Source organism: Vulpes lagopus, chromosome 18 (assembly GCF_018345385.1).
Source record: "Vulpes lagopus strain Blue_001 chromosome 18, ASM1834538v1, whole genome shotgun sequence".
In the NCBI taxonomy this organism is placed as follows: domain Eukaryota; kingdom Metazoa; phylum Chordata; class Mammalia; order Carnivora; family Canidae; genus Vulpes; species Vulpes lagopus.
Window position 1 is genome coordinate 9947508 of NC_054841.1, and position 15587 is coordinate 9963094.

General features: G+C 49.9%; 1 protein-coding gene across 7 annotated transcripts in view; it reads left to right on the forward strand.

The window, feature by feature from the left end:
- Nucleotides 1-15587, forward strand: part of NFATC2 (nuclear factor of activated T cells 2) — a 161552-nt gene that overhangs the window by 5761 nt on the left and 140204 nt on the right. For 4 of the 7 annotated variants that reach the window (XM_041733056.1, XM_041733057.1, XM_041733055.1 and 1 more), the window contains exon 1: nucleotides 11430-11617. The exons of 2 other annotated variants lie outside the window; for them this stretch is intronic. In XM_041733056.1, the coding sequence (XP_041588990.1) occupies nucleotides 11488-11617 (130 nt within the window). In that variant the 5' untranslated portion in view covers nucleotides 11430-11487. Of the gene's footprint in view, nucleotides 1-11429; nucleotides 11618-15587 lie in introns of those variants that run through there. One more of the 7 variants, XM_041733061.1, reaches the window with a different exon arrangement.

The window sequence follows — 15587 nt, forward strand, 5'->3', positions numbered from 1 at the left end:
CCTCATCAGCGAGCGCCAAGTGGGTGAACCCAGGAAGATCCATGATAGTTTCAAACGGAGTCAAATGCTAGAGACTCAAAGAGGAGAATAGAGCTGTGAATGGCCTGGTGTAAGCACATGGGCGTGCGTGTGTATGTGTGTGTGTGCGTGTGTGCATATGTATGCGCGTGCGTGCATGTGTGTTATGCATGTGTTCACATATATGTGTATCTATATACGCATTTGAGTGTTTATATGTGCACATATGTGTATATGTATGCACGTGTGCATGCATGTATACGTGTGATGTATGCATGTGAGCAAGTACACATATGCATGTGTATGCACATGCATGTAACGCACGCGTGTATATGTGTGCAGTATATTTGTGTGCATGAATGTGTATATGCACATGTGTGTTGCATGTGTGCATGTATGTGTATACATGTATATGCATATGCACGTATAGTTGTATATGTGTGTGGGTGTATGTGTATATATGTGCATGTCTGTTTGTATATGTATGCATGCATGTGTGCATGCATGTAAATGTGTATGCATGTATGTGTGTGTGCGTGTGCTGTGGGTGGGAGTATTAGATTCCTCTGGCTGCCATCACAAGTTACCACAAACTGGATGGCTTAAAACAACAGAAATCTATTCTCTCATATTTTTGGAGACTAAACCTTTGAAATGAAGGTGTCAGCAGAGCACTCTAGGGGAGGATCCTTTCTCGTCTCTTCCAGCTTCTGGCGGCTCCTGGCAATCCTTAGCTCGTAGATGCATCCCTCCAGTCTCTGCATCTGCTCTCACGTGTTCTTCTTCCTTGTATGTATGTGTGTCCTCTCTTCTTCCTATAAGGATACCAGCCACTGGATTCCAGCCTTGAGCTCTAATGAGCTCAGCCCATTTGGATGACATCTGCCAAGACCCTATTTCCAAATAAGATCACGTCCACAGGTGTCTAGGGTTAGGAAATGTATTTTTGGGAAAAGACACAATTTAACCCTCACAGTAGGGATTGCGAAATCAGAATGAATGGCCCCCTTCCTCTTTAAAGAGATGTCTTTTTCACCAACCTCTGAATGGCATGGGGTCTGCCTATAAAATGTCTGGGGGAAGAGCATCCAGGCAGAAGGAGGAAGTCCTGAGGAGAGAGATGTGCTGGAACATTCAGTGAACAGCAAGAGAACCATATGGCAGGAGGCTGGAACAAAAGAGGTGGGGGAACAGGACAGAAACCGAGACAAGGAGGCAAGCCAGGGCAGGAGCAGTTTGCAGTTCATTCTCAGGGTACTGGGGAGGCATTAGGGGAATTTTAAGTGCACAGGGTGTGGCCTCGTTAATCTTTTCAAAGGATCATACTGACCATTAAGTGGAGAACAGCCTCTAGCAGGTCAGAGTAGGTGCTCAGAATGCAGATGGGTGGCTCTTGAGGTGGCCGGTGGCCTGGGTGGGAGATGATGGCAGCTGGGACCAGCGCGGGGCAGAGGAGATGGGGGGCGCTGGTACTTTCCAGTCCACAGAGTGCTCTCCTTTGTGGTTCTCACACTGTGTTCCCTGGAGCCCTGAGGTCCTACAGCAATGGCCCTTGTCTTTGGTACTGGGGGTAGGTGCCATTGATTTTATGAAGTCTGAACCACTTCAGACACATCTTCCTCTCGGCCCAGCCTGGATGCCCACAGGAGCCCCTCCTTCACCCTCTGGTATCGCTGAGAGTCACAAGACATTTTTCAGCGTTTCATCTTGGTCCAAAATGTCCCTTAGCAAATCCGCCCTTAGCTAATAACCAAGGAACAGTGTGACTCAGTAATGAGTATCAGACTTGTGTGGGATAAAGCCATTTCCGTGGTGGCGTGTGTGACTTTAGAATTAACATCACAACCTCCTCTGTGCCTAGTTTCCTTCACTGAAATGTGGGTAATAGTGATCCTTAGACACGGGGGCTGCTTGGGGGTTCGAAGATCATGTCTGTGATGCCCTCGGCATATGGAAAGTGGTCCGTTCATGCTAGCTGCCACTTTATTGTTTTAAATTCAAGTTAGCGCTTTCCTTCAGCCTTATAACCTTCAGGTCTGTCCTAAAGGGGGTAAATCCATTGTCTACCAAATCTCAGGGCTCTTTTCTGTGGCTTCTGGATGGCTTATTCAGTTGGTGAACCAGTAAATCCAGAGGTGTGTGTGTGTGTGTGTGTGTGTGTGTGTGTGTGTGTGTAGGTTCTGCTAGATGCAAGGCACCAGCTAGGTCTTGAGGGAAAAAAATCCAAGATATATAAAGACATGCTTGCTTGCATTCGAAAGTCAGATACCGAGATTTTTCTTTTTGTAAAATCAGGGAGGCGCTATCATATGGGAAGCCATTTATGTGCTAAGTAACTAAAGGTTTAAGTGAAAATCTAGTGATGGCTTTGAGAGAGGAATACAAAAGAGAGAGGGCAAGAGCAGATGGCATGTGCTTTTATTGGGGGGCCAGGGTGTGGTCGTGCCGAAGGGAAGCTGATGGAGGGTAGCTCTGAGCTCATCACTCCCTGACTTCAGAGAGTACAAAGTCCACACAGATGTTCCAGTCTGCAGAGACTACTGCACGGGAGAGAACGGAGATGAGAAATGCAATACTGGGGCGGGGGGGGGGGCGCCCAGGCATCTAGGGGGACAGCCTGGGTGACAGAAGGGCAGACGGCAGATGGTTGGGGAATGATTGTGGGGGTGGGCAGACGCTAAGCAATGCTCCCTCCCCTACCCAGCCACCCCTCCGCTGCTTGCCCCTAAGTAAGGCTCTGCTTTGGGAGGAGTTGGGGCTCCCCTGGCAGAGGGATGGTGGCACCTTGTGCTTAATCCAAGGCTAGGACTGGGTGGGAGATGATGAGGTTTAGGAGGAAGGGGAGTTTGCCGACATGCTCCTCTGCTAAGGACCCATTTCAGGAGGCAGAGGGGAATGTGCTAGAAAGCAAGGAATGAAGAGGAGAAACACAACCAGGACATACTGCGGGAGCAGGGACCAGGTAGAAGGAGTCAAGAGCCTGGAAGCCAGGGTCTCAAACTCACATGCTCACGGGGACACACGTCAGCTGGGTGGTGGCCTGAGAGCAACAGAATCCTCTGAAGGGGGAAGCTCCTACTCTGCTCCAGCCGATTGGTCCACGCGGGACTGTGGACCTGCTGTGGCCAGGTCTTCCCATTTTCTCAGGAGATACTGGAAATTGGGGTTTTTATGTAAAATCTCCCAATTTATTTTTTTAAAAGATTTTATTTATTTATTTGACAGAGAGACAGAGAGAGACAGCGCACAGGCAGGGGGAGTGGCAGAGGGAGAGGGAGAAGCAGATTCCCCACCCTGGGATCACGTCCTGAGCCATAGGCAGATACTTAACCGACCTGAGCCACCCATGAGCCCCCAAATTTCCAAATTTAAAAATGTTAGTCTGGGACAGCCTGGGTGGCTCAGTGGTTTAGTGCCGCCTTTGGCCCAGGGCGTGATCTAGAGACCCGGGATCGAGTCCCACATCGGGCTCCCTGCATGGAGCCTGCTTCTCCCCCTGCCTGTGTCTCTGCCTCTCAGTCTCTCTCTCTCTCTCTCTCTCTCTCTCTCTCTCTGTGTCTCTCATGAATAAATAAATAAAATCTTTTAAAAAAAATAAAAGATGATGTGGGTGTTGCATTGGAGTAGAAGTCAGCTCTCAAACTGTCTTGTTCCCTCGATTCATAAGGAGCACGTTCCTGAAAATGACTTTGGTGGGAAGGCAAAATATAAGGGAACTCCAAAAGGCTCCGTAGTTGAGATGAGTAAGATTTTAATGTAATATCTTAAAGAATCACAATTATTGTCAAAAATCCATGCTAAACCAAAAACAAAAATAAAAAAATTTTTAAAAAGGACAGGATCAGTATTACTCATGTTTCCTTTTTGCCTCAGGCTCTGGTGTGGCTCTGCAGGGTACTGTTACTACTAATTCTGTCTTTATTAGAATTGTCATAGTTTGCTCACCATGGATCCTTTTTTTTTTCTTTTTTGGTATTCATTTTGATTTTCGAAAACATCTTATGGAAATAGCATTTCATCGATTGCTGAGTTTTCTTGGCACTCTCTTGAATCTAGCCTCGTTTGCCTTATCTGAGTTCCAGGCATGTAAGAGTCAAATGCATCCGACTATAAATTATAACATTAGTATTTAGGGTGATAATGCCATGGTGTCCTTGACGTGGGATCGTCTCTGGAAGCTGGGAGAGAATGTTCCTGCTTTTTGAATTTGACTTGACTTTGAATTTGACTTAAAAATGTCTCAGCTTGACTTAAAAGCCGAGCTTTTATTACAATGGGTGTTGTCAAAATGTGAAGTTGGTGATGAGAACTTGTGACTTACACGTTGTGTCCTTCCATCATGCCTCGCTAGGTCACTTGTAGGCCTCGGGACAAAGTGAAAGTGTGCATGCAGCCCCATGTTCAAAAATTAAGAATCTTAAGACAGGGATGCCTGGGTGGCTCAGCGATTAAGCGTCTGCCTTCATGCTTAGGGTGTGATCCTGGAGTCCCGGGATTGAGTCCCACATCAGGCTCCCTGTGTGGAGCCTGCTTATCCCTCTGCCTGTGTCTCTGCCTCTCTCTCTCTGTCTCTCTCATGAATAAATAAATAAAATCTTAAAAAAAAAAAAAAGAATCTTAGGACAGCAGAGCATTGAACCAAGCATGGGGTCCTTCCAAGCACAGGGACCTGTGTGCTTGTGCAGGTCGCACACCCATGAAGATGACCCTGGATGCCACTCGGGTGAGTGTCAAATGAATTGGATGACCCAGTTCATCCCCCCATATTACAGATGGAGAAACTGAGGCACAGGAAGGCCAGGTGACTTGCTTAAAGGTTGCAGGATGAGTTAGGGGAAGAACTTGGATTGGGTCCTGGGCCTCCCAGCTCTGGGACGTTCCATACTGGACCACAAGGTGACCCCAACCTTGGCCAAACATCTATATTTTCAGACCTGTGGGTGCCATTGACCTTCAGGGAGGTCAGCGGTAGGGGCAGTGGTGATGGGATTCAAACGTACCAGTCTTATTACAATAACCCAAGCACGTATTTTCTATTACAGGACATATAGTCTAGAAGTATTTTTTTCTTCTTTCTTCCTTTTTCTCTCTCTTATTTTTAAAATAAAAACATGTATAGGCAGAAGTTCCCTGAAGCCACTGAGTCAGATGAAATGTTTTTATATAAAAATGATTACAGGTATTATAACCACGCTGGAGGCTGGGCCCCCAGTTGTGCAAAACATCAGGTTTTAGGATATCCCCAATGAGTCTCGTTAAACTGAGGAAAGCGGGGACCCAGGGGCTCCTCCTGGTACAGGCTCAGGGTGGATTGGTCTCTCGGGGCAGGGTAGGGGGAAGCTCTGCTGGGCACCCTTCCTTCCCTCATTCCTTTAGCTGCCTCTCACTGACTAGCTGCCACGTGCTGGGTACTATTCTAGGACCTGGGGATACAGCCAGAGTCGCCAGACAGAAATACAGGGTGCCCAGGTAACTTTGAATCTCAAACAATGAATCATTTTTAGCTTAAATGTGTCCCATATAATATACGGAACATACTTAGACTAAAAATATTTGTTGTTCGTCTAAACGCCAAATTTAACAGACGCCTAAGTCCTGTATTTTTCATCTGCTAAATCTGACAACCCCAGATATGCCAGTGAACAAAGCAGACACACATCCTTGCCCCTGTGGGGCTTACATTCAAGTGAGAACAAGCAGTCGACGGATGAACAGACACACAGAGGAGTACAACACACTGTGGAGGTGAAGGCCGGGGAGGATGCAAAGTTGGGTGCACCCACAGAGCAGACCAGGGGGTCGTCATGGGAGGTCACTCTGAGGAGGTGACAGTTGAGCTGGGGCGTGAACAAAGTGAGAGGGTGGCCGGGCAAATAGCAACAGGAGCAGGAGGTGCGGAGGCCCGGAGGTGAGGCTGTGCGTGGCATTCTCAAGGAACAGGGTGATGAGCGGGGTGGCAGGAAGGAGTGAGAGAAGGGGAGGATGGCGAGAGATGATAGTCAAAGGGAGGGGTGCAGGGGGGCAGCTCATCCAGGGTCTTGCAGGGTTTGTATTTAATTCTAGACTTAATGGGAAGCCACAGGAGGACTCAGGTCTGAAAGGATGCCCAGGGCTGCTCTGTGCAAAAGTGGAAGTAGCAAGGCCGGGGAGGAGGCGCCTGCAGTCATCTGGGGAAGTGGGTGGTTGGGGCGGGAGGAAGAGCCGTGAAGTCAGTGAGAGACGGTTGGGTCCAGGTTACACGTTGAGGATAGAGATGCCTACATTTGCTGCGGGGTTGCCTGTGGGTGTGAGAAAATGAGAGGGATCACGGACTACTCCTCGGATGTGGGCAGAGAACTGGACGGACGGTGGCGGGTCGGGGCAGGTGGTATTTGAGTGGGAGCAGAGAGGGTGCCGAGGGTCGCAGGGCTTGGTTGGGAGACTTGGGGATGCTGTCGGCTTGGCAGCTGGACACCTGCCCCCAGATGTAAGGGGAGAGGTCCTGGCTGCTTCCTCCAGAAGGTGGGACGAAGGGCAGAGCTGTGCGTAGTGGGTCCCTGCAGGGCCCACCTGAATGGGCGTCAGGATGCAGGGCCCGGGGGCCAGCGCTCCTCTGATACTCACATTCGGGTGGAATCGAATTGTGCTGCATTTTAAGGGGAAGCCTAGAAGAGGAAAAGAGATGTCAAGGGCGGGTCAAGGACAAGGGTACACACGCGTGTCTTTTGTGCGCTGCTGCTGTTTTCAACGCAGTCACTGAAGTCCCCGTTCCCAGTACCCCTCGCCCACGCGGCTACAGGTGATTCCTAAACATTCTTCCCACTTCAGCCTTTATAGCCTGCAGTTTCCTCTCCACACAGGACCCAAGCAATTGTTTAGAAACTCCGATATGATCTTGTCGCGCACTTCCTGATACGGTTCGGTTGTCGTCATTGCTCTTAGGTCCTGAATTCTCCCCATGGTCCCCACTTACCTCCCAGCCTTACCTTACACCTTCTTCAGGTCCGTGAGCATCTGCCCCTCCAGTCTTCCTTCGGTCCCACCAACACTTCATACTTCCTCCTGCCTCAGGGCCTTTGCACATACTTTCCCCATCTGGCTGTTAGTTCTTCCCCTCAGTATTTCCTTGGCAACTTCTTGGCAACTCTTTGGTCTCTGCTAAAACCTCACCTCCTAGGGAAGCCTTCCCTGAACTCCCTATCTATATCAGGTTTCTTTGATATGAGCTCTGTAGCACCTTCTTCTTTTCTTCACGGTGCTTACCTCAGTCGGCAAGTATACATTCGGGTAAATGCTTGTTGAAGTGAGTTGAATTCCTGGAGCAGGGCCAGGCAATATCAATGCATGCTATAAGTTTCAGGCTCTCAGGGGCTTCGCTGGCTTCCCCTTGCACTTTTGTTGTCAAGGCTGGAGAAAAAATGAAGACGCCAGGGCCTCTTCAAGGAGGTCAGCCACGGGGCAGAAAGAAGGTTGACAGAGCTACCCTGTCAGGGCCTCCATCCCCCTGCCCACCCCTCCCTCCCCCAGATGGCCACTGAATGCACAAAGGTCATACATTCTGCTCCTAGTCCTTGCTCCTAAGAGCACAAATTATTTATTTTGGAATTGCAAATGTGTCTTCTCCTCAACCCAAACCCCCACCTTCTAGGTGGCCCTCCAAGAAGAAAAGCCTCTCACTTCTCACTGCTCCAGCAGAAACTGTTTTGGGTCAGGATCTAGTCTGAACCTATTCCCTTTAGAGAACTCTGATTGTTTGGGTGCAGATTCCAAACCTTAGAAGCCTTAAACAAAATACATCCACTGTTCAGAGGAACAGCTAAAGTACTTAGAGTCTTTTTTTAATTTAAATTTTTTTTTTTTTTTTAGAATTTATTTATTTTAGGGGGAGAGAGAGAGAGAGAGAAAGAGCTTGTGAGCATGGGGTGGGGCAGAGGGAGAGGGACAAGCAGACTTCCTGCTGAATGGGGAGCCTAACACGGGGCTTATTCCCAGGACCCTGGGATCATGACCTGAGCAAAAATTGAGAGTCAGATGCTCAGTGAACTGAGCCACCCAGGCGCCTCAAGGCAGTTAGAGTCTTAATTTCGAATGTCCTGAGCCACTCTTCCTAAGCCTGAAGTGTTTGCTGTCCTTTGTCAGTTGTTAAGGGCTTTCCCTTCATATCTCATCTTATTGGGTATCTCAAGAGGATGTTGTTTGGGTAACGACTGAGGTTCTTGCCTTAACAATTGGGTGGCCAGAGTAAGCCTCAGGGAGGAGGACCCTTAAAAAAAACTAAGGTACTTATACATGCAGGACAGTTAAACTCTCTTTTTCCGACCCTCCCATCCATTCCTCCATCCAAACATCCACTTCTCCACTGAGCCATTGATCGATCCATCTACTATTATCCAAACATCTACTCTTCCATTGATTGATCAACTGAACTATTCTATGTATGCATCCATTGATTAATCCAAACACACTCTCCCATCCATCCACGCATCCATGCAAACACCCACTCATCCATTCATCCATCCATCTATCCATCCACACATTGCTGGGCACAAAGCTGTGTATGAATGAGGTAGTCATGACCACTGCCTTAGTAGGTCTCATAGGCTAGAGGAGATAAAATTCTCTAGTCAAGTGTGGGTCATTCACCCACTTCTTTGCCAGGGAAGGGTGGGACAACTGGGTTGATAGTTTTGCCAAAATTGTGTCAAGAGTAGATTCCCAAAGGAACACGCTAGGATGTTTTGATCAGAAGCAGGGAATGAATCCAGGTAGGCAAAATCCACAGGTATCCACTAGATTAGAGGCATTTAATCATTATGGGTGGGAGATGACATGTGAGGGTGACACCAGCCCTTCCTTTTTCTACAGCATAAGGGCAAGCTGGTTCCTTTATTTATCTCTGACCACAGAATAAATAAATAAATAAATAAATAAATAAATAAATAAATAAAGTCAGGGTCTCGCCTTTGAGTCCTGTCATAAGGACCCAAGAACACTCGTCTTCTTCTAGATGCTTGGCTCTAAATGTCGCAGTCTGGGTCATCATCACTCCCCCCTCCTCCATCTACATTTTAAGCTACCCTAAGATGTTGGTTGGTTACACCCAGTGTCACTGTGCTTATGGTTAGGAATCAAAGAAGAGGATAGTTTTCTGCTCTGACAACCAGAAAGTACTTCCTAAGACTCTGAAAGTTGGTGAGTCCTGAGCCAGGCTGGGTCCCTTGAAATGAAGTGAGAGTCTAAATTAATGTTTCCCATCCCTGGCCACCCATTGGAAGCATCTAGGGAGCTTTTACAAAATCCTGATGCCCAGGCCCTATGTTCAAACATTCTGATTATAACTGGTCTTTGGTGGGGCCCAGCCATTGAATTTTTAAACAGCTCTCCAGGTGATTCTAAAGCATAGCTGGGGTTAAGAACCACTGGTCTAAGTACAATTTGGAAAACCCTATTCATTGCTGTGTCTCTTTGCTTCCAGGATATAAGCATGATAAGGGTAGAGATGCTGTCCTATTGATGGCTGCATCTCCAAGATCTGTAGCAGTGTCAGGTACCTGGAGGTGCTCAGCAAATATCTGGAATGAACGATGATCCCTAGCTTTGCACCAATCCTCTAATGGAGCAGAGATGGCTCCCCCTGAAGGATGCACATTCACTGTTCTTCCTAGCACGTGGAGAAGGATTTGAGTCACTTCCACGTGAGGTCAAGTTGTGGTTTTCTGGGAATCCTAGGAACTTTCCCACCTAATCTCTGATCCAGAGATTCTCAACACTGCATACACTTTAGATTCATCTGAGGTCATTAAAAACAAAACAAAACAAAACAAAACAAAACAAAACAAAACAACCTTTGAATGTTCTGGTTCCCTAGAGGTTGGATTGAAGCCTAGGCATAGGCATTGAAAAAGTGTTCCAGGTGATTCTGACATGTTGTTAGGGTTGAAGACCTCTGTTCTCATCTCCTTTACTGCCTCTGGGAGTCTTCTGACTTCAGCTAACTTGGTCCAAGCCCCCTGGACGTGTTTTATGGGGTGGTGATGGTGGTACTGGGTTCTTACACAGTGTTCCTCAAATGTACCTGTTCACAGCATTCAACTTGGGCACTTAAAAAAAAAACAAAACGCATCACTGAGCCTCTGCTCCAGACTTACGGAATCAGAACCTCCAGGGAGAGGCCTGGGGGTCTGTGTATTTAACAAGTGTCCAGGTGGACTTGTTACCAGCCAACCTCTCCAACACACTGAACCCCTTCTGGCTTTAGCTTCCCTGTGGTTCCCCCACTGCCAGAACTCTCTTCCCCCAGATCAGTTAGGTTCATCCACCTGTCACCACTGTCCCCGGAGAGGTGGTGACCGCCGCAGAGAATAAAGCCTCCCCAGCTGCCAGTCCTTGCCCAGACCCCTGGTGGTTCCCTCCCGACACTGTTCAAGATGACCTTTCTTCTTTTTTTTTTTTTTAATTTTTTATTTATTCATGATAGTCACAGAGCGAGAGAGAGAGAGAGAGAGAGAGAGAGAGAGAGAGAGAGAGAGGCAGAGAGAAAAGCAGGAGCCCGATGTGGGTTTTGATCCCGGGTCTCCAGGATGGCGCCCTGGGCCAAAGGCAGGCGCCAAACCGCTGCGCCACCCAGGGATCCCGACCTTTCTTCTCTTGTTGATCACCTCCACGCCTGCCCCTAGCCCCAACCTGAGCTTCCCGGGAGGAGCATCGGTGTCAGGTCCATGCTGGGGCCCTGGCGCCAGGCACGTGCTAGGTCGGCCGGAGGGGTCCAGCTGTAAGGTGGGGGCTTGTGCTCTAGAGTATCTAGGATTCTTCCCCCCCACCCCCCCACCTCCACGTCCTGGGAAACTGGGGAAACTGCTTTCAGGGGGTATACAGGTGAGCCAACTGCAGGTGAAACAAAGATCATGCCACAGCTGTGGGCACGCAGAGACACCTGGAGACACGGTGTGCAGGGGAAGGGAGTGGGTCCCCCCCATGCTCACCTCCCCGCAGAGAAGAGAGGAGGGACAAGAAGGGGATCAGCTGATGACGAAGGGCAAAACTACCCCCCCCTGTCCCCCCCCCGCCCCCGGTCTGGGTCCGGGTCCCGCAGGCCCGCAGCCTCCCCCGCGGCCCCGGAGTGCCCGGCGGAGGGGACCAGGGCGCGTGCTGCCGGGGGGGGGCCTCCTTCCTCCCGGGCGCCCGCCGGGCCGCCTCCCCCGCCCCGCCCCGCCCCGCCCTCCCCGCGCCCCGGTCGCGGCCCCGCCCCGCCCCGCCGGCCCGGCCGGCCCGGCCCCGCCTCCCCGCGGCGGCTGCAGCAGGTGCCTCGGAGCAGGAAGCCGCCGCCGCCGCCGCTCAGCTCCGGGCGCGTCCAGGACCCGCTGCGCCCGCGCCGCCCCGCGAGGACAGGCCCCGCCGCCCCCGCCCCGCCAGGGGCCCAGCAGGCCGCCGCGCTCGCCCCCGGCCCCGCCGCCCCCCGCCGCCCCCCGCCGCCCCCCGCCGCCCGCGAGCATGGACGCCCCGGAGCGGCAGCCGGACCCCGACGGCGGGGGCGCCCCAGGTCACGAGCCCGGGGGCAGCCCCCAGGACGAGTTCGACTTCTCCATCCTCTTCGACTATGAGTATTTGAACCCCATCGAAGGTCGGTGGAGGCTCCTCCCGGCCGGGCCCCCCCTGCCTCCCCGGAGCCGGGGCGGGGGCTTGGCCTGCGGACGGGGCACCGGGCGGGCGGCGCCTCTTTGCTCCCGATGTCACACTTCCCGGCCGGGGGGCTGATGAGGGCGGGAGGGGTGGAGGGCATGAGGCTCCGGGACTGCTGCCACCCTTAGGGGGCGGTAGGCCCTGTCTTGCCCAGTAGGGCGTCAGCCTCCAGGGACTGGTGACTTCTCCCTGAGGGTCCCTGGGAGCAAAGCAAAAGGTGGCCCGGGCCTCAGCTGGCTCTGCCCGGCCGCAGGGTGCTCCGAGGGGGCAAGGAAGGGCCGGACTTGCTCTGGAGGGAGGAGGTGAGGAGGCCAAAGATGGTAGTAGGGAGGGAACCGGGGGGCCCAAAGGTTACCACGGAGCCCAGGTGTCACTGAGCCTCCTGTCTCCAGACAGCACCGCCTGTGAGCTGGGTTTGTCGCACAGGCGGTGGCGAAACTCGTGAAGAGGTTGTTTGTCTGTGTCTGATGCCGGAGCGTGGTCTGACCTCGCTGTTAGGAAGCCAGCCCATTTCTTCCCTGGGTTCTGCTGCTGCCTTTGTGAATCACCCCAAATGGATCAGTCTGAGCTTTGTTATGTGACCCCCTACCCCATGGTCGTAGTGGAATGTGGGGTTTTTTTTGGGGGGGGAGGGAAAGGCTGGCCTGTGGATTCAGGAAGAAGCAGCCCATCTCTGCCCCAACGACCTGTCAGTGTCTGCCTTCAGGTGCCCTGGGTGGCTGGGGACTTCCCCAGGCCGGGCCATCACTTCACGTGGTTAACAGGAGCATTTGTCAGAAGGAGGAGGAGGAGGTCGCATGCCCAACTTCACTGTATTTTTCTGGTTAGCAGGTTGTCTTGGAAAAAACAACAACAAAAAAACCCCCGACCGGGCTTCCTGATTTTGACAGCCCAGCCCAGCCAATGCTTGTTGAAGCCTCAGGGGCAGGCCTGTTGGTAACTTCCAGATGCACTCGGGCTTGGCCGCATCCGGAGCGCAGGAAGGGGTTGTGCCGGCTGGTTTGTGTAGGAGGCCTTTACACAGATATTTGGGGGTTTGGTACTTCCCAGAGATGCTGTGTATGGCAGGTGAATGAGAAGTTTTAACTTTCCTTCCCTGGCCATCCTCACAGGCCGCGTTAGGTGAGGGGCTTGCTTTGGCTTGGTTGCCAAGTGAAGATGGGAATTAGTAAATTATTCTGTATTTTGGCTGGAGATGGAAATGATTAGCCAGCCTAAGAGACCAGTCTTCTCAAGTTGCAATCTGGAGGCCATCCTTCGCTTTGAAAAGATACAATTAAGAATCTGCAAACGATCCCTTTAAGGATCCTTTACCATCCGTGGTCTTTGTTTGTTAAGATTAAAGTCATGTTTTACAGAGAACTAATACTGACACCCCTCCCAGATTCACAATCAGCTAACTTTTTTTTTCTTTCTTTCTTTTTTTTTTGCACAGGGGAGCTTTCCGGGGAAATAGTTTCCAAGCCAAATCTGATGGGAGGTGCTTTTTATAGTTTTTCTTGGCAAGTGGTGCTTGGTGGCCGCCAGATGGGTGTCTAAATGGCCACAGTGAAAGCCCTGGAATCATTTAAAAAAAAAAACACCTTATTTTTTTGGAACAGTTTTAGGTTCACAGAAAAGTTGTAAAGACAGCATAGGGAGTTGCCATATACTGAGCACCCAGGTCCCTATTTTATTAACATTATATTAGTATGGGTATACTTACTATCATTCAGGAACTAGTATTGATGCATTATTATGAACTAGAGTCCATGCCGTCTTTGTATTTTATGAGCTTGCCAGTTTTAAGGAGCACTGGCTAGGTATACTGTAGAATGGGCCTCGGTTAGGGTCTTTCTGACATTTCCCTCATGGAAAGACTGGGGCTATAGGTTCTGGGGATGAAGAGCATGCAGCTGAAGTGACAATGTCCATCACATCTTATCAAGGGTACCTATTATCAACTTGATCAATGTTGATATGGACCTTGATCCACTTGGCCAAGGAAGTATTTGTCAGATTCCTCCCTTCCAAACTGGGCTCTTTGGAAAGAAGTTTCTATGTGCAGGCCCTCTGTCCCCCTTATGAAGTGGGGGAGTTTGCTCTGGAATCTATAAATGATGAGTCCTTGCTGGGAAGTAAGCAGCACAGAAACATTGTGGCTTAGGATGAGAAGCGGTGTTGTGAGCCTGGGGAGGTTAAAGGAGCTCTTCCAGATGTGGTCTGGCCCTGCCTTACCCAGATGTTAGTGGGGTCACCTCTGCTTCTGCATGGTGGAGCTCCCCAAGGACTGGCACTAGTCTTTGGGTTGCTATTGGGCTCTGTCCCAGGTGACAGTGTTTTGGTGGTGCATGTGAGGTTTGCCCTTAACTCTGTGCGTGAGCTTGGCAAAAGTCAAGGAAGGAAAGGGCCCCCTAATGGGTCGGACAATTGTCAGAACTTGGTGATGGTCCTTAGAAATTTGGGGGAAGTTGGATGCTCATTTTATGGAACTATAGCGTTGCAGCAGATGCTTTTTAAGTCATGCCATAACCCTCCAACCCTAGCCGGTGGGCACTATGGTCACCTCATTTTACAGAGGAGTCAGTGAGGCATGGAATGGTGAAGAAAGTTTCCCAGGAAAGCGGAGCCGGTTAAATGGCAGAGTTGAAACCTGAACCTGGCTGTCTTGCTCCAGAGCCTACATTCTTAACTACTGTGTGAGGGTTCACTATTCCCTTATCTGAGGAGAGAGATGTAAAGCAGTGTGTAAGGGGCCTGGCAGCCATGGCAAGACTGGAGTTTAAAACATTTACCAGCAGAGTGATCTTGGATGAGTCATTTAACCTCTCTGGACCTTGGTTTGCTTAGCTGTCAAATGGCTGAAATAATAGTATTTATCTTACAAGGTTGTTGTTGAATGGCTTGACCTATTTATTTATCTAAGATTTATTTATTTATTTGAGAGAGAGACAGAGAGAGAGAAAGGGGTGGGTGGAGGGAGGGTGAACATTTTAAGCAGGCTCCATGCCCAGTGCAGAGCCCAACACAGGCCTCGATCTCACCACCCTGAGATGATCTGATCCAAAATCAAGAGTCGCTCGACCGACTGAGCCACCCAGGCACCTCTTATCTATTTAAATCAATACAGAGTGTGATTTGTTGCCAGCATTTTATTAAACCCTTGGCTTTGTTAATAGCCAGTTAATATGAGCCATTATTCATTTACTCATCCAGCTAACTATTGAGCATCTATTGTATTAGATCCTGGGGATACAATAGAGAATGAGACCCAGCCCCTGCCCTCACTGAGCTAGAGCCTTTAATGGTGCTCCTGTGGTTTCCTCTTGTCCAATGGTGTTGACTAATAATACCTCCAGCAGCCTGCTGTGTAATAGTGGACATAGTAGGCACCCTTGCCTTGTTTCTGACCCTGGCAGGAATACCTCCTGTGTCTGCTTTAGGATTGAAGTGGATGTATTTTATTATGTCAAGGAAGTATCTACTCCTGACTGTTTTCTTGAGAGTTTTGATGAGAGTTGTATTATGTCATAGACTCCTTAGGATCTATGGAAAAATGATTTTACTCTTCTTAGATCTCTTTATATGCTGATTTATACTAACGGACTTCCGAATGTTGAGAAACTCCTGGTTTAAACCCCACTTGGTCACTTAAGGTGGTGGGGCTGGTGTCTGATAATATTTAAGATTCCTGTCAGCAGTATCACGAGTGGTATTTGTGATGTCCTTTTTGGTATGCTATTAAGTTTGGATTTCTTTCCTTTTCTGTGCTCAGGAACAATGTATGTATTGTTGGGACTATCTCATTCCTAAAGCTGTGATAGAATTTCCCTGTGAAGCCATCCAGACCTGGTGCCTTTTTATGGGGTGGTTCTCTGATTGTTTTCTCTATTGTGTCTATGGGAATTGGCCTGCTTGCACTTTGTGTCTAC